Consider the following 18,606-nt stretch of genomic DNA (forward strand, 5'->3'; position numbering starts at 1 on the left):
ATTAAGGTTTCATCGGCGAACATTAAAATTGGAACTTTTTCACCTGCAAGAGAGGGAGCGTCTACTGCCTGAGATTGCATACAAGAAACCACGCCGTTGATAAAAAGGGTGAACAAAGTAGGTGCCATTGAGCAACCCTGCCTAACCCCACGCTCAACTGGAAATTCAGCAGTGTCATTACCATACCCGCCCCAGCGAATTTTGGCATAATTGCCCTCATGTAGACGCATGATTAAGGACAACAGTTCCCCGGGGACACCAAGGGTCACAAGAACTTCCCACAGTTTTGACCTTGGTACCAGGTCGAAGGCAGCCCGCAGGTCAACAAATGCTGCATACAGGCTGCCTCCACCTAGCACCACGGTCCTCCACTGAATCAGCTGGAGACGGAAGACTTGGTCCACAGTGCTGGTTGCCCTGCGAAAGCCGGCCTGATAGGGGGATAAGATGTTATTATCCTCGACCCAATCAAGCAACCTATTAATGATTACTCGCCCCACTATTTTTTGGATAGTGTCGATCAAACTAATTGGGCGGTAATTACTAGGCAGAGCACGGTCACCTTTCTTGTATATCGGGATGATAACAGCACCCCTCCATGTTGCAGGAATATCTGCACCCCTGGCAATGTGATTAATTAACAATTGAATGTATTTAGACCATCTTGCAGTATCGTTTAAAAAAACGTCTGCTGGAACACCATCAATGCCGGGGGCACGACCATGATGGACAGATTTGAGTGCAATCGATATTTCACATTGCGTAAAAGTGTCAGCTTCTGTCATGGAAAAGGGTTGACATACACTATCTGTAGACTGGTCACTTGAGGCGTATTGTTCACTAAAAAATTTTACCCAGGCTTCCTGGGGGACATTGTTTGTGGTGGCGTCTTCGATCCTATCATGACCCCATTTGACTATGTGCCAGAATAATCTAGAATGATTTTGGTCACTGGCACTCTGTAACAAATTCCAGTGGGCTTCGTCCCAATCTTTTTTTGCTTTAGCTATGGAACATTTATATTGTTTCCTAGCTGTCCTGGTAGCCTCCTTGTTTTTATTCTTAATTGCGGCACCCAAGCGGGCCCTAGCCCCCTTACAATCTTGGTTATACCATTTGGCTGGCCTGTGATTCCCATGCTTTTTATTATTAGCCGGTTTTAGAAAATGGCATTTTATTTCTTTGAAGAGGTCATTATGCACCTGGGTAACCATATTTTGGGTATGCCCATCCTTTCCCTCAAGGGCCATTATAGCCTTATCAGTTGCCATACTTATTTTTTCTAGGACCAGCGGGTCAGTTTTAACACTAGTCCACCTCAACCTACGCATATCATTTGTGGGTATAGTCAATGGTGGAAGAGGTTCAACACAGGAACTTGAAACAACATCAGACATCCACCAATTATGGAGGACACATAAAGGGTTATGATCGCTCTCTAACCTTTCCAAAACAACCATGTCAGTGACATTTGGCCATAGGAGCATGCTACATATAACGTAGTCAATACGGCTCTTATTTCTTCCATTGTTAAATGTCATAGCTGGTACTCTGTCAGACTTTGTCCGACCGTTCAAGGCCCTTAGCCCGTGTTCAAGGCACATAGCGTTTAAGCCGAGAATATCCTCAGTCCAGCGAGTTATTGGAACTGTCTGGAGAGCGGGAATATCCCATAGCGTGTCTTCCTCCATGCCCAATTGTACATCACCAATGTCTAGAGGTTCAAAAGTGCGATTTAGGTCGCCAGCTATTAGTATGTTTTTCCCCGATGAGTGAGTTTCTAACAGTTTGTACAAAGACAAAAGGACCTCAGATTTTCTTGCATTACCCCCTCTAGCATATATATTATAAATATCTATGGAGGTAAATGGGTTACCCTTTAGTCGAATGAGCTGGATATCTTTTTGGTAAAGCTCTATATTTCTCACATCAATCGTAAGAGCCTGGCGCACCCATATAGTAAGTCCCCCCATCGGTCGCCCTTTTGGACCCTTTGTGGCCGGGAGGTAAAAGTTCAAATAACCTAGTGCAAATACAGGATCAACGGCCCAGGTTTCTTGAAAAATGCAGACGTCATACTGGCTAACAAAGGCGAACCATGCACCACAATCCATTTTTGAACAAAGCCCCGCAATATTCCAAGACAATAAATTCCCGGTGGCATTTGCCGTTGTAGAATAAATACAATGAGGTGACCCTACTGGCATTAAATCAACAGTACCACTTTCATTTGTATTTGCTATAGTTAAACCAGCTCTAGGTACAATAATATCTGTCACATTTTGTGATAGTGTAGGACAGATAGACACCACTATAGGGCTTGCAGCCGTGGGAACTTGCAGCAAGGTGGTGGGAGTGGATGGTAGTCAATCACAAGCGTCTAGGTTGGAAAGGGCAGCAAATCTATTTTCCACTCCTAGACCCCACTCAGCAAGATCAGAGTTCTTGCTGCCCCTCTTGGTTACAACGTTCCATTTTGTTCTAAGAATGCTGCAATTAGAGCCTCTACCATTCCTGGGATAGAAGAAGTCTAAAGTCAATGGGACAATAGGGGTGGATCTTTTCTGAGGCGGGTGGAGATTGGGCAGGATATTCGGCAAAACCTCGGGGTCAGAGAAGTGAAGTACAACACAGTCCCCTTTGAATTTTTTTCCCATATTCCCAATCCACTCAACCCTTCTTGCATTCACCAGTTCATCCGCTAGTTGCTCCTTGCCCCAGGGAGTTATGGCCATGTTGTTAGTTAGCCATGATAACGATTTGTTTAATAATGATGCAGATGATTCAACATCACCGGGGGCTAATTTGGGTACATTTGCAAGAACAAGAACTAATGGTGAGGCTTCCACGACGAGCTCTGATGATCCTTTCAAGGAATTAGGTTCCCCATGAGGTAAGGCGGATGGTACATCTCCGGGAGGCCTATCAGATAAATTTGCCAATAAGGGCAACGGGGGATTTAGTGCAACAACAGGAGTCGGTCAGTTGAGTTTGCCAGATTGAATTTCACTCATCAGAGGCTGGACACATGTTGTAATGACTTCTGGTAGTTTTCTCACTTCCCCCAGAGTTTTTCCCAATAGACCTTCCAGTTTGCTTACCTCAGCAGTTAATTTATCGATTTTACTAATCAGGGGTTTTACCATCCCTTTGATTTTAGTATCCATCAGGCAACAAAGTTTTTGTAATAGATCATCGGAAAGAGTCACGTAAGTTTCCCCAGTCAGATCTTCCTCATCATCGGTAGATTTCCATGGTGGCGTAGCAGCTTTATTTTTGGATGATCTTAAGCCTCCTCGCTTTTGAATGGCTTTCCTTTTGCCCCCAGAAACCCTTGGTGCGGGAACGGGGGGAGCGGTAGAAATGATAGACTCGCTATTTATGGAAAGCACAGTCAGTGCGTCAGTGTCACTATTTTCTTCAATATTAGCTACAATGCCACTGGGCTGAATGCAATTTGTATCCTGGAGGGAGGCGTGTGCCCCGGCCAGGAGGCTGTTATTTAGCATAGCGAATGAATCCTCATTCTCAATATCTACCGATGTTGATTGTGTAGGGGATTCTAATCCCAGAGAAGTCCTTCTATCGGTATTGATTTTTGTCACAACTTGAACAAGGTAGTTCTCCATTGTGTTAGAGACAGAGGGTAACTTTTTTACAGGCATATCCTAGCAGGAACGCGTTTGAGGCAAAATTGTATAATACACACAAGTAATAGGGTATATGATTACCTGGAACGTAGCAGGCCTAGTATGCCTTGTGTGATGAGGAGGAATAGGAACAAGAGGCAAAATCCCTGGCCCAACCCAACCGTGGCCAACCTCGGCCCGCCCTTTGCCCGGGCTTCGCCCGGCTTCCCGCTCGTGTCCCGAATGGCGGGCTGAGTCCCGCTTTGTAGCGCCGCCTGGCGCAGGGTGATGACGCGCTCCTATGCGCGTTTGCAGTGCCCCCTGGGGAGGTGAGTTCCTTCAACCTGCGACGCTGTTGTTCCTAGCGTCTCGGCAGGGAGGAACCGGTGAGTGGCAGCAACCAGGCACAGGGGTCGTCACAGAATGCAGGCGAGTTTCGATTCCCTCAGGAAAGCGTCCACACACCCCTTTCCTTCAGCAGCAGTTCACCTGCATGTGATTCAAAAGATACACGGTTGGAGCAGTTCCTCTGTATACGCAAAAATTGTCCGTAGGGCAAATTATCCCGTAGGGACTTCGGGTGGCAACTGTAGTAATTAAGCAAAAAATTGCGTGCCATTGGTTTGCGATAGAGTTCTGAAGCTAAACCGTTAGGAGTTCCGTGGATCAGCAAATCTAAAAATGCCAGTTTCTGGGTATCGAATTCCATAGTGAACTTCAAAAAACGGTTCCTTTGATTGAGCCATTCATGGAACTCCTTAAGCTGTGTTGAACTCCCACGCCACACGACAAAAATGTCGTCAATGTAGCGCTTCCAAGTCCGCAGACACCCTAGATGGGGATTGGTGTCTGCGAACACATGCTCCTGCTCGAAGTGATGCACATACAGATTAGCGAGACTCGGGGCAAAGACGCTGCCCATACTGGTCCCGCTAATCTGTAAGTAGAGACTTTCCTCAAAGCAAAAAAAGTTCTCAGCCATAGCCAACGTGGCTAGAGTCATGATAACACTAACTGGTGTTATAGAATTTAGGTCTCTAGCTGAAAGTAGTGTCTCAATAATTTCCAATGTCTCTGTTTGGGGTATAGACGTATATAAACTTTCAACGTCGAATGACACCAGAATATCAGTTTGTGCATTAAATTCGATATTGGGTAATAGCCTCAATACATCCTTCGTATCCATGAGGAAAGTAGGCATTTCTCGCACCATTGGTTGGAGGAACACGTCAACAAAAGTCGAAAGGGGTTCCAAGAGTGAACCTATCCCCGATATTATCGGACGCCCCGGAGGAGGGCATTGGATTTTATGGATCTTAGGTAACTGATAAAAATAAGGTACAGTTGGATTGAGTGTGCGGAGAAATTGTCCTTCCTTAGGTGTGATCCACCCTTCACTCAGTGCCTCTTCGACAACGTGGCCAATTATCTTTGTCAATCTCTCAGTTGGATCTATGGAGAGTTTGCGATATGACCTTGTATCGTTGAGCTGTCGTAGGCACTCATTGCGATACGTATCAGCATCCAATATAACAATGGCGCCCCCTTTGTCGGCAGGTTTAACGACAATCAGGGGGTTATCAGCCAGAGACTTAACAGCATCTTGTTCCTGCCTCGATAGGTTATAAAAGACTTTCGGTCTGGTTTTGAACAATTCTTGCAGATCATGGTCCACTGCCTCCTCAAAGGTCAAAACCTTAGATGGTAAACCCATGGCTGAGGGGTTGAAATTTGACGGTTTCTTTAAGCCTGTGTTCACTATGGATTCGATACCCAGAAACTGGCATTTTTAGATTTGCTGATCCACGGAACTCCTAACGGTTTAGCTTCAGAACTCGATCGCAAACCAATGGCACGCAATTCTTTGCTTAATTACTACAGTTGCCACCCGAAGTCCCTACGGGATAATTTGCCCTACGGACAATTTTTGCGTATACAGAGGAACTGCTCCAACCGTGTATCTTTTGAATCACATGCCCAATGTCTATCTAGAGATTTGGTACACAAAGAATATCCCAAAAAATTGATACAGCTGTCCAAAAAAAGAGCTGCGAATAACAACCAAGCCAGCTTGCTTGAAATCTTGCCTCCGAAGCACATAGCCGAAATAATATGACATGCGTGAGTACGTTTGGTACTTTTTCCAATCAAATTACTAAGATTGTGAAGAGACATTGGGGCATTCTCAATACTGGACAAGACACTTTGCCTCTCCCACTTTTCGCATATAAGAGAGCACAAAATCTGAAGGACAAACTTGTCCACACAAGACCTAAGAGTGTGGGACCGAGAGCTGTGGGAACTCTGTGGGATATGCCTGCAGTTACAGGACACTATCCATGTGGACAATGTGCAGCTTGTCCCCAGACATCAAAAACACTAACAATTGATATTGGACTAGAACGAGCTTGGGAACAACGCAAGTTCACCAATTGCAACAGTGCTAATTTGATCTATCTTATCAAGTGTCCGTGCAACAAGATGTATGTCGGCATGACAACTCGCAAAGTAAAGCTGCGAATATCAGAACATAAAAGTTCCATACGGTGTAACAAACTGTCCACCAAACTCACAAGTCATTTCTTAGCGGCACAACATCTACCTACAGATATAAGGTGGACTGTTTTAGAACAACCTACCATCCCAGTGCACATTGCCGATATAAGCATGTTCCTCTTTAAATGGGAACAAAGGTGGGTGTATAAATTACAGACCCATAAATCAGGATTGAACGATGACATTCCTTGGATGTCACTGTAAAAAAAAAACCATCGCCATATGTAATCATCCAGGTGTCATCCTAGTGGACAATATTGAAATTCCTCCCCCTATATAAGATATGATCTGTTGATAGGGAATCTTATTGTTCACTTGATAGGGATCTTACACCTATATATACATATATATTCTCCATTAGTGGCCTCTGAGACTGAAGGTTGTATACCCTACAGTATTGGGTATGTGTGGATAAGCTGTTACTAATACATCATGTATGTGGCCTAATTCTGCATTAGTGGCCGCTGAGACTGAAGGTCATATACCCTACAGTATTCTGTTACTAATACATCATGCATATGGCCATTAAATCGTCACATATCCTATTGTCAGAGCGCCCAAGATACACTAATCACAGAGAATACTAGTGAGAATATATAAACTATACTAGACATCGATCGTCCACCAATGTGGCAGTCTATTCAATCGGCTTCAGGGACTGTTCTACGTTGTTCTCCTTTATTCTATTAACGTATGGACATGGACATCATTATTGCATTACCTTTCGAGCACAATTGGAAAATAATGCACTGTTAACACTGTTTGTTATGTTAATTTCATTATTAGTACCTCTGTACCCAGACATTTGATTAATTAATCAACTTCGGACACTTAGATATAAAACATCACACTAGGTCGGGGTTATAGAACTCTATCCCGTTTAAGAACTACAATTCCCTATAAGTCTAACAAGCGCCACGTAGGTCAACGCAATGGCGTCATTCAGGCGCGACCTCTTCACGCTCCAGGAAAAACAAAAGCCTGCTTCCTGTCCGGTCGGGTGCCTCCCTCCACGACAGCCTAGACGGATGTCCGGAGTACCGACGGACAGGTAAGCAGGGCAGGGTGTAGAGTGTCATGTGATTTTACTAAACAGCTATTTAACAAATTCGGAACGCGTAACACGCGTTCTACACTGAACTTTGCAGGATTGACAACTAGAGCGGACTGCTTGTCCTGGTGGCGGTCTCCCCCACATGATCGTGATTGTTTATTCCAAACGCTAAGTAAGCGAGGTTCTGTGGACCCACGGAGTTAAAAAACTGGCAGTAATCACGGGTGTACAGACTTTTTTGACACGTTCTGTGTGGCTCCTCTGAGGCGATGAGTGGTAACTGTCACATAAGGATTTTGGTATACGTAACACGCATATGATTGCGGTATAACGACCAAGCCATTTTGTGGGCTTATGTTATTTTCTTGAGGATTGCTATTTTCTTGAGGATTGTAATTCATAGGCCACATCTGTAGCCAGTGGATGATGTGATTACACGCATTACACTAAAAAGATAGATCAATCTTTCTAAAACTCTTTTTCTACTAATAGGAGATGCTACTTATACAGTTATTGTATCCTTCCTTTTTAATTCCTCTTTCCTTCCCTCCTTTAGAGCGGTGCTCCGTCTATACCTGCGCTGTAGCCAGGTGAGGTGGGGTGTTTATTCCCCACAATTTGGGTGAGTGAAGCTAATTAGTTTCTTTTAAGAAATTGCTAAAATGATGGCATCTAATTTAAGTAGTCTACTATATGAGACCCCGTGATCAATGAAATGATTGGCTATTTCAAACTGTACACATAAAAAATGTGGTTTGCAAACTGTCGCTAATGATAAATTGTTTTTATTCTATGTGTGCCCTGCCTGCCACTGTGATTTTCGTGATTTCCCGAACAGGCGAATTTCAGGTGACATTTTTCACTTTTTTATTTATCAACACTGATGCAGTAGCAATTTACTGAGGTCCTGATGAAGCAGGAGGAGATCTCGAGACTCCATTGTACCGCAGAAACATGTTGACCTTTATACAACCTGGGTAGTTATTTGTTTAACACTACTTTGCACAGTTTTTTATCATTGGGTGTGGATAGGATATTATTAAAATACATTTTTTCCATATTCATAACCCATTTTATATCACTCACTTTCTATGCACTATCATTCAATTTATTCTTTCTTGCACTGCTAGTCATTTACCTTCCTTATGCCATACAAAGTAATTCCCTTGATTGGAGATCCCTCCCGTTTGATTGGGTGGCAGTTCACCTAATCCTGACGTGGTTAAACATCACTACCTTCGGTTGAAGGATCCCAAATGATGTAGGGCGGCACAGGATGGGTATCTGATGGGAATCATTTGATGGTCACTACGTATCATTACCAGTGGACATTGTGACTGCTCCCCAATTAAACACATCATTATAGACAGTTCATGCACGTTCAACTGACCTCCTGATATTTATTGTTTTTCACATGCTCTTGGGGATGATATCAGTGGATGGTCACTAAATATTCCCCTTTCGACCTTCTTTGTTGTTACTTATTTCCAAAAGACCCACATCTTTAGGACCAGTAGCCCGAAGAATATCAGGAAGAAACGACAATTCTGTTGGGAGTTTATCCCTCCATAAATACATTGGAGAAACCACTTTCTTACCTAGTGTAAGTTGTACTCCTGAAGTAGAACAGTACAAAGTCGCATACAATCTTTTCAACAGATCTAATCCCAGCAAGTTTTCACCACAACCTGTTGTCAGAATAAGGGGTGCTTCGAATTCACAAGGTCCAACAGAAAGGGACAAAGGGTCAGAAATCGGATTTCTAACTGGGGCGCCAGAAAAACCTACTGATACATTCGTTTCGCCAGACAAAGGTGCGCCAGGGAGTTTTGAGTGCATAATAGAACTCTTTGTAGCACCAGTATCCAACAGAAAAGGTTCTGACACACCTGATGTAATCACCTCAACGTAAGGTCCACTCTGATCTACTGGAACTGATACAACTCCCTCTCTTTGTCTACGGCTGTCCTAGCAATCATCACCTTCCATATGCTCATCTTCTGCATAGTAATCATCAGCATAGTACTGAGCTGTCCTACCAGACGCGTTATTCTGCTGATCAAAATTATTCATAGAATTTTGAGGCGGAAGGGAACGTGCGTTCTGCGGGATATTTCCACGTCCTCTACCTCAAGGAGCTTGTTGAACACCTCGACCTAGTGCACCTGAGACACCATTCGCACGCTGTAACAAAACAGGACAACTATACTTAAAATGACCCTCTTCCTTACAATACGAACACTGGTTGGGACCTACAGGGACACGTGGTTGAGTATACTCAACTCTTTGTGAGTTCCTCTGAAACTGGTGAGGTTGCTGATAGTTATTCTGATAGTTACTCTGAGCACCACTATTCTGACCACCACGTGGCGGATATGCTTGCTGTAACAGAACCTTTGTTTTCAACTCTTTAGTTTTCTTCTCTGCTCTATCTTTCTCATCCTTATCTCGATTTTCGTAATATTGTGCAGTAGCCAATATCTGTGCTGAAGAGGAAACTGCCCAAGAACTCTCTGAATCTTTTAACTTTTTACACAACTCGGGAAGTAAATTATGCACAAATTTATCGACGAACAACCGTTGACCACCTTCTGTACTCATATCTTGACCACTGTGGTCGACAAACGTCTCTTCAAACCTGCTGAAGAAATCTGACACGGTTTCATCTTTCTTCTGCTTACACGCAGACAATTTATCCCAATTCACACGCATGGCAGGCATTATAGTTTTCATGTAATTAATGATCCTACCAGGGAGATCTGCTACTAAAGGCTCGGGTTCAGCACCACCAACTTGTCGGGCATCTGCAGCAGTAATATTAGCCCATGAGTCACCTAACTCCTGATTATGGTCTGCATGACGAATCTTTCCCCATAAATGGCTGTGGAACAACATTCCCAAACAACATGTCTATATCCGCTAAATTCATGATGCATGAACCAGAAGTCTGTGACAATTCCTTGTAATACCCTGCAGGATTCTTACGGGGATCAGGCAATGTCTGTTTAAGGGCCAAAACTTCAGCTCGCTTCCATGGAACATGTACCCACACATGCTGAAAATGTGCTGGAACAGCTGGTGGAACATTACCAGGACCAGCCGCTACTTCTTCCTTCCATACTGGAGGAACTTCTCTCATGGGATATTGTCTTCCCTTCTTTATAACAGAGGAATCAGACTCAAACAACGTCTTAGAAACGCCTTCAGTCCTAAGCGACAACAATGTCGCAACTGCTTTTTCAACATCTGAACCCACAATTGCGCCTTTTGAAAACTCGAACCGTATACGGCACAACTCATGCGGATTGGGCTCCATATCTTTCTCTTCTAAATCGTCACTAAGGAAAGCACACATTTTCTCAAAAACGTAACTCTGCTTCGAAGCTTCCCACTGATGGAAGACATCCATGATTGATTCTAGATCATATTTTGTCGGGTCGGTCACCCATCTATGTGCCAAGTAATTCCACATTTCTTTCTCCCTAGAATCAGGGAGTTGACTATGCAACTGTTTACGCTCGGAAGTAGGGGTCGTACTTGTCGCCCCAAAGAAAGGATATAGAAGACTAGTAACAGTACTAGCCACTCTCTGACGAACAGAAGGAAAAGTCGATGAAAAGACAAGCGGAAAAGCAGGCAAGGCAGACGCAGAGGCAGTGTCAGGAGGAGTATCAGGAGTGGTAGTCGTTATAGTAGTCAAAGTTGTAGGAAGTAAAGGAAGAGCAGATGTAAAAGCTGGTGGCCCTTGAGGAGGCTGCACCGGAGGAGCAGGAACCAACTGAAGAGTAGCTGGTGGGTGCTGTGGAGGAGGAGCAGGAGGCAATGCAACCACGGGTTGCACAGCTAAAGGTTGCGGAGGTACCGTAGCATTCTGCGTATAAGGGGGTGGCGAGCTCAACAAATGCGACATTAGGGGATCTTTTTCAAGGTCTTTTGCTGCATCTTGTTGAAGAGGCGGCAAAACTGGCTAACATTTATCGATCACCATTTTACGTTGCCTGTGCAACTGCTCACTCATCTGTTCCTCTTCGTTATCTTTAAACTGCACAGCAGCTTCCATTATCGAAATACCCCTTTCTCTCTTATTTTTCTTCGCTAATTTAATTTCCTTCTGTTTGGCTTCCTTACGCCATAGGCGGAAAGAGTCAAACATCGCCGTCCGGGCTTTCTTCTTAAAAAGTTTAACTTCGAGGTTATCTAAGATTTCCGTGTCAAAGCTACCATATTGGGGCCATTTTAAAACACCATCTTTTCTGGTGTATTTGATCCACACTTCATTATATGTGATGGGCCTACTCCATGTTTCACATATAATTCATAAGTTGGAGTTCCTATCGGAGGAACCGGACACGAGTCCTCCAATCGGGAATCCCTATTATTACAACCAAGGCAAAACATCTTCACTCTCTAGTCTAGCTTCAAACTTCAAAGGATTATCAATTACGATAGTCTAGTGAATACACGAGTCCTTCGGCTTTGGTACTTGCAAGTTCCAAATCAAAGATCCCGAAGGGATACCCAAACTAAGAAACAACTAAGGACTGGGAGACGCTCCACTTATAATTAACTGGGATATCGATGACGTCACCAGAAGACTCATCTATCGTTTCGCTCTACCAAACATCAAGGGTCCAAATCAGGGCGATAGCCAGGGCAGCAGTCCTTCGTAGCCGTCGGGAAGCGGGGAACCTCACAGCAAAGACTTTCAGACCACGTCTACATGCAGGGGTCGATGAAGTGGCGGCCTTCCTCCAGAATTTTCACACAAAGCTCCTCACGAACCTCAGGCTTGGACCGGTACTGTTGGTATCGCCCCACGTTGGGCGCCAGCTGAGGTACTGGGTTTTTCAGAACCGGTACCGAACCGGTAACCCAGCGGTGTCAGGGTACACCCTAAGCCCTGGAGTACTTTCCTGATTCAGACACAGAAACTCAGAGTCTTCTAGGTGAAGTCAAAGATCGAATTTATTGGCTGCAACCAAGTAACAGGCGTCCTAGAAGTACAACAACACGGTGTGTATATTCTCAGGAGACTGCTCAATCTTACAAAGTCAGGCTTCTCTTTTATACGAAATATTGTGCTTTAGGCAAACATTCTTCACATTTTAGTATACCATTCACATGTTTTCACTACAAAGGAAAAGCAGAGTCATGATGACAAGCCCACATTACAGTTTGTCCAGCCCACAACAAATTACCTGGCAAGGCCCAACATTTTCATCAGATATCGGTGGACCCCCAATAAAAACGGGCACCTCCTCCTCGTAAAGCAAGTCGTAGAGAAAGGAACAGGGACAGGTGGGAGCAAGATTAGGCAGGGTGTGTGTGCGATGAAAAGGTTTATGGTAGGCTGTGCCTTGATGCTATCTCGCTCGGCCACTGGGAAAGGAACTGGCTGGGCGGGTTCGGCCTGGGGCAATGACTCCAGCTTGCCCAGGTCACAGAGAAGTCAATTAAGGTGTACGTGTCCTTGGGAATCGAATTTGGCTTTAATCATCTGCCTATGTAAGGGCAACTCACAAATGGCTGCCGTACACAAAATGGAACCCAAGGGTTCAGAATTTTCAGAACCACAGGAGGGCACTTGGGTTTTTGGCCCCGGACTCAGAGGCCATCTAGGGAAGCCTGCCAAACCCACACATTTCTGAAAAGTAGAAGCCCTGGGGAGTCCAGGGAGGTATGGCTTGCATGGATCGGGCTAGGGGATTCCCTAGCCCGAATCCCCTGCAAATCACAAATATAGCTATAGAAACTCACATTTTACTTAATTTCTTTGTGGGAATGTTGTGGGGGAAATGACCTATCATAAAACCACCTGGTGTTGCAGGGGGGGGGGGGGTCACCAGTTTTTTTGGCCACCAGGCTCGCGACTGTTTAGGGAAAGCTACCAAACCCACACTTTTTTTTAAAACTAGACACCCTGGGGAGTCCAGTGAGGTATGGCTTGCATGGATACCCCAGTGTTTTCTTACCCAGAAAGTCCTGCAAACATCATATTTAGCTATACAAATCACTTTTTCCACACATTTCTGTGTGGATTACTGTGCCGGCACAAATGGCGTACCACCATTGGTCTCAGAGTAAAATGATACTTCACTTGTGTGGCTCTAATTCAAAATCAGCAAAAAACATATTTGTGTTTTTAATGTAGCACTTAAAATTTGCGGTTCTACTCCTTTAACCCCTATGTTTTTAGCTCTTCCCAGTCACAGGCCTTTGGCCCACCCACATAAGTGAGGTATCATTTTTTTCGGGAGAACAAGGAGAACGTTGGCTGGTAGGACATTCGTGCCGGCACGGTGTTCCCACGCACAAAATTATAGAGAAAGTGATTTTTTATGTTTAATTTGAAGTTTGCAGGGGATTCTGGGTAAGAAAACGTTGAGGGATCCACGCAAGCCATACCTCACTGGACTCGCCAAAGTGTCTAGTTTGCAGAAATGTGTGGGTTTGGTAGGTTCCCCTTGATGGCTGTGAGCCCGGTGGCAAAAACCCAGATGGACCCTCCCTGCAAAACCAGGTCGTTTTATGATGGGTAACTTTGAAGTATCCGCAATATTTTTGGTCCCTTGCCTTTGGTACTTGACCCACCCACATAAGTGAGGTATCATTTTTATCGGGAGACCTGGGGGAGCGCTGAGTGTTAGGAAATTTGTGTCAGTCCGGTGATCCTACAACTTCTCACACAGAAATGTGAGAAAAATTTGATTTTTTCAGCAACATTTGAAGATTGCAGAGTATTCTGGCTAGGGAAACGTTGGGAGATCCAGGCAAGCCATACCTCTTTGGACTCTCCCGGGTCTCTAGGTTTCAGAAATATGTGGGTTTGGTAGGTTTCCCTAGATGGACTCTTCTGGTATTATACTGACCGATCACCACCAGTCAGTAATAAAATGCTTCTTGCTTATTTCCCACTCCACTAGGAAATTCGCAAGACAAATATTCATATATTTGCCCTTTTCATTGTATTGCACTACACATGAAATCACTTCCCTTGCGTACCCTGGGTGACCAGTTTCCATTCTGAACTGGTCTACTTTTATATGTTGTTCTTTGCACTTCCCTTTCGACATCTGAGGAGACTTCGCTCTCCTTGTGGTGAACTAATGTTTACTTTTCCGCACACTACTATATTATCCTCAGCACGGTCGCATATACACACAATTGTATATATATTTTAAATATATTCTGACAAGATCTTCTCTGTATTGCTCGGACTACTTTTGGACATTGTCCTTACTACAGGGCGCTCAGGTATACTTTATTTTTATTAAATCTCACTACTAATGTTTATTCTATCCTTGCATGCAAAATGGAACACTAAATACACATATTTCTATGCATCTAGGAAAGCACAATGCATGCAAAATCGAGTTTTTTGCTTGTATTATAATATATACAGGCATTCTCTATGGCCCCCTTCCTTGTGTTCTCATCTTTCGTTCAACATCACCTATCATGGGTACCACTTTTTATGGCATTGGGTGAGCTGACGCTATCATGCATTTTTACATAATATCCTCAGTGCAGTGTGACCAGAATATTTAATGTCACAATTTTCCAATGCCTCTTCACGGCTATATGAGCTTGACTCGCAAGAATTTTACGTAAAAGATTTCATGAGAGATGATGTTCCATTCCAATGTTTGTATTTTGTATTTCTGAAGCCTTGACAAAGCCCAATGGACGAAACACGTGTCAGCTGCTTTTGCTCATATAGACCAGATATTGGCCATTCCTGCTTATATATAAACCGAACATTGTGAAAACTACAAATGGAATAAAATAACTTCACAAAAAGAACTAACATTTGATGGACTTCATATTAGGACTAATTTCTTTATTAAATGGAATTTCTATGTGTTCTCTAGTACTTATTATTTTGTATATTTTTTGCCGAGGACATTGTCCTAAGCAGGTGTACCATGGTAGAGGTGCTACCATGGTACTACAGACACCCTGCCACCTAGGGGTGGCAGGGTGTCTGTAGTACCATGGTGGCACCTCTACCCCACATGAAGTTATATGTGTATGTTCTAACATCCCTAACAATAGTGCTGAAAATTGGATCTGCAATTGTTGTGAGCATAGCCACCATGTGTGTCTGTATAGTTAGGACATTAGGACTTAGTTTCTGCCCAACTCTGAATTGAGAAAAATCTGGGGGACTTTTCCAGAATGGGCTTGCTTTTTCTGTATGTTCAGGGTACTTTTCGTACTACTTCAGTTAAGCTTTAAAGATACAAATATGTTTTATGAGGACAGCAGCTCATTTCTGTGGCAATTATTTCAAGACTCAAAAGAGTTTGCTGAAAACTTGCAGGGACTTATGAAAATTTAAGAGAGTTTCCTTATGTTGCAGGGGAGGTTTATGAGGATTTACGATTTTGTTTTGAGAATTTAAAGTGAATGTATGAGGATCTGAAAGTTTCCTAACACTTTGTGTGAGCTCAGAGTGGCATTTACACACAGCAGCATTGAGACCTGCTCCTTACACACTGACAGGAGGATAATAAAGCAGCCTTACCTGCTTAGGGTGCTTCTGACATCCTGCAAAACAGAGAAACAAACACAGTGACATCAGTTTCCACAGGAAATGTCAAAGTTATGCCAGTATTTTTAGGAGTGAAACACTTAACTATCTATGGTTAGAAAACAGTGACTGGGGTCACATGACATAGCACATTCTCGGGTATCGCATGACTAAGCACAAAATGTGATATTCTGAATGAGATCACAGGATACAGGATACAACAGAAACTGATACTCGGAATGGTAATGGCAGAGCACAGTGTCATTGTGAATGGATTCACAAAACACAGCACATTCTGATATTCCGAATGAGGTCACTTGGCACATTGTATGATGTTCTCAACAGGGTTACATGCATGGGCATCATTTAGGGATTTCCAGGGGTCGCAGCTGTGACTCCAGGCTTCCCCCTTGTGACTCCCGATACTGCTTGTGCGACCTCTGGCTTCAGAGGTAGCAAAATGAGTACCAAGTACACAGAGGAAGGTCGCCCTTATGGGAGTCGTGCTCCACATTTGTTTTCACCCAGTTTTATATTACACTAATAGTGAATAATAGATTATTATTAACTGTTAGTGTAATAAAAAATGGGGCACAAGGATCTTGAATGACAACTTCTGTGACAGACGTCTTAAATAAAAAAAATGCTTTTAAATGTACGTAGGGTACGTGCTTGGGGATCGGAGTGTGGTTGTGTGTTTGAGAGTCTGTACGTGTGAGCAGGAGTGTGTGTAAGTAACTGTGAGTGTCAGTGACAGGTAGTGTGTGAGAGCCACTAAAAGGGAGTGAGTGAGAATAAGTGAGAATGAGTGTCAGTGAGCATGAGTGAGTCAGAATGAGTGACAATAGGAGTGAGTGCACGAGTGAACAAGTATGAGTGAGTAAGACCTAGAGTCAGTGTGAATGAAGGAGAGAGAATGAGTGATAGAGTGAGTGAGAATGACAGAGTTAGAGCAAGAGAGTATGAGTAAGTAGGATGGTGTCAGAGGAAGAATGAGTGAGAGTGAGGTAGACTGAGTGAGAATGAATGAGTGTGGTTGAGTAAATGTGAGTGATATGATGTAATGCTTGCTAGTCTGCCATTGGCCCTAACATACTGGAGGTAATTCGTAGCTTATAGAGGGACTCATAGAAAACGTCTTCTGCTGGAATACTGGAGCCAATTGTTGGCATGGACAGGCACCTGTGAAGACCACTGCTACTGTCACACTTGAGGCAATTTTTGGAGTGGGGGTAACTGTGGCAAAATACTGGCACTAGCTCATTGGAGATGCTTCTTGGCATATGGGAGGAAAACCATGACATACGGGGGCAACAATCACAAAATTCTAGCCGTGATGTACTAGATTTAAATCCACCCTCTGCAGTTTCTCTATGGGGGTGTTGCCCCCCCGGGCCCTAAGATGCATTTAGAAAGTTTATATTACCGGCAGCCATGTTTATATTACAGCCGTGGGCTGGCTGCACATTGCAAGCAGCATACATTCATTTGATGGTTGAGCGGGGGTGGGGCATCAGTATGGACAGCACTGGAGAGTGTCTGGGTCTAAAGACGTGTAAGTGCGCATGTCAGGGTGAATGGGTGTCTTCCTATGACCAACCCGACATGTGCACATAAGGCCTCTCCTACCTGCACAACGTTAGTGAGCCAGCGATCACATCTGCAGCCTCCTAAGGAGAGCGGACTTTGCCTGCTCCAGCCAATCCCGACGCTGCTCTTATGCTGTGAAGCAGCTTCTGGATTGGCTCAAAAGGTGAAAAGTAGGCCTAGTCATGGAGGCAGCAGGTTTTGCTTTACAGAAGAACATGGCCAATCACAGCATGGCTTTATTATGAAGCCATGCACTGATGGGTCATTTTCTATCCCTTGCTGCCTTTCCTTCAGTCGCTCTACTGTTTCCGCCTCCTCATCATGCCCAGTCCAGGGAGTAGCAAAGAAGAGTGTGAGAAGCGCTGCGAGTAAATATAGGTTATGGCAATAAACTATTTTGCAGGAATAATGTTTTCTTAAGATGTTTTACAAGACAGAAAATTAACCTGGTAAACAAACATCAGAGATACTTGAGAAAATGTTCAGAATATGGTAAAAAAAATCATGAAAGCGGACCACGAAATTAAAGGGTGTAGAAAGATAAACAAAAGAGGAGCGAAAAATAAAATCACAAGTGGAAGCCAGATGAGTGAAGCACAAAAATATACATTTTCTGATTAGTAAAATGTAGACTTCATCATTTAAGAGCCCTTTTGTGTGCATGTTTGTGCTGGTGAGTTTCCGTCAGTGTAGTGTGCCGTTCTCTTCAGAGTCAAGTGACATGATCGGGGGTTCCTCTTCAGCACCCTGCAGCTTGACCTTCTGGGTGCTATCCAAAATGAATAACCAACAACGGCACCTATTAGCTAATAGCTCTTATATTGGATGGCACTTGCACAACCTTGGAACCAGCTCCAGCTTCCACATCTTAAACAATTGTGGCAGCTTCACAATTCCGGTGTGTGATATAATTAGGGGACAGGCTGTGGCCTAACGGCTAGAGCGGTCAACCTCGAAGCTGGGGAACCGGGTTTGAGTCTCGGCAGAAATGCTCAACGTCCTGTGATTCTGGCCCAATCAGTTCTTCTCTCCATGCCGAACAAAATGGATGTGCTCGTCTGTAACGTAACCAGCGCTCATGTAAATCGCTCTGAGACCTTCGGGTTGAGTTTGCGCTCAGTAAAACTAAAAGAAAAATTAAACTGTTATCTCAGGAAAGGCCACTTAAATACGGATTCTTTTGGCAGTGCAGGCTGACCGCTGGGGAAGAGTGTGGTGCAAGTTTACGACTCCTAAAGACCCTC

At 44.0% G+C, this 18,606-nt stretch overlaps 1 protein-coding gene across 1 annotated transcript in view; it reads right to left on the reverse strand.

The window, feature by feature from the left end:
• LOC147710084 (E3 ubiquitin-protein ligase TRIM39-like) overlaps positions 1 to 18,606 on the reverse strand; it is a 249,858-nt gene that overhangs the window by 91,825 nt on the left and 139,427 nt on the right. Inside the window, exon 4 of the mRNA XM_086920788.1 lies at positions 15,767 to 15,789. Within this exon, the coding sequence (XP_086776914.1) occupies positions 15,767 to 15,789 (23 nt within the window). The remainder of the gene's footprint in view (positions 1 to 15,766; positions 15,790 to 18,606) is intronic.

This window comes from Lissotriton vulgaris, chromosome 5, assembly GCF_964263255.1.
Source record: "Lissotriton vulgaris chromosome 5, aLisVul1.2, whole genome shotgun sequence".
Taxonomy (NCBI): Eukaryota; Metazoa; Chordata; class Amphibia; order Caudata; family Salamandridae; genus Lissotriton; species Lissotriton vulgaris.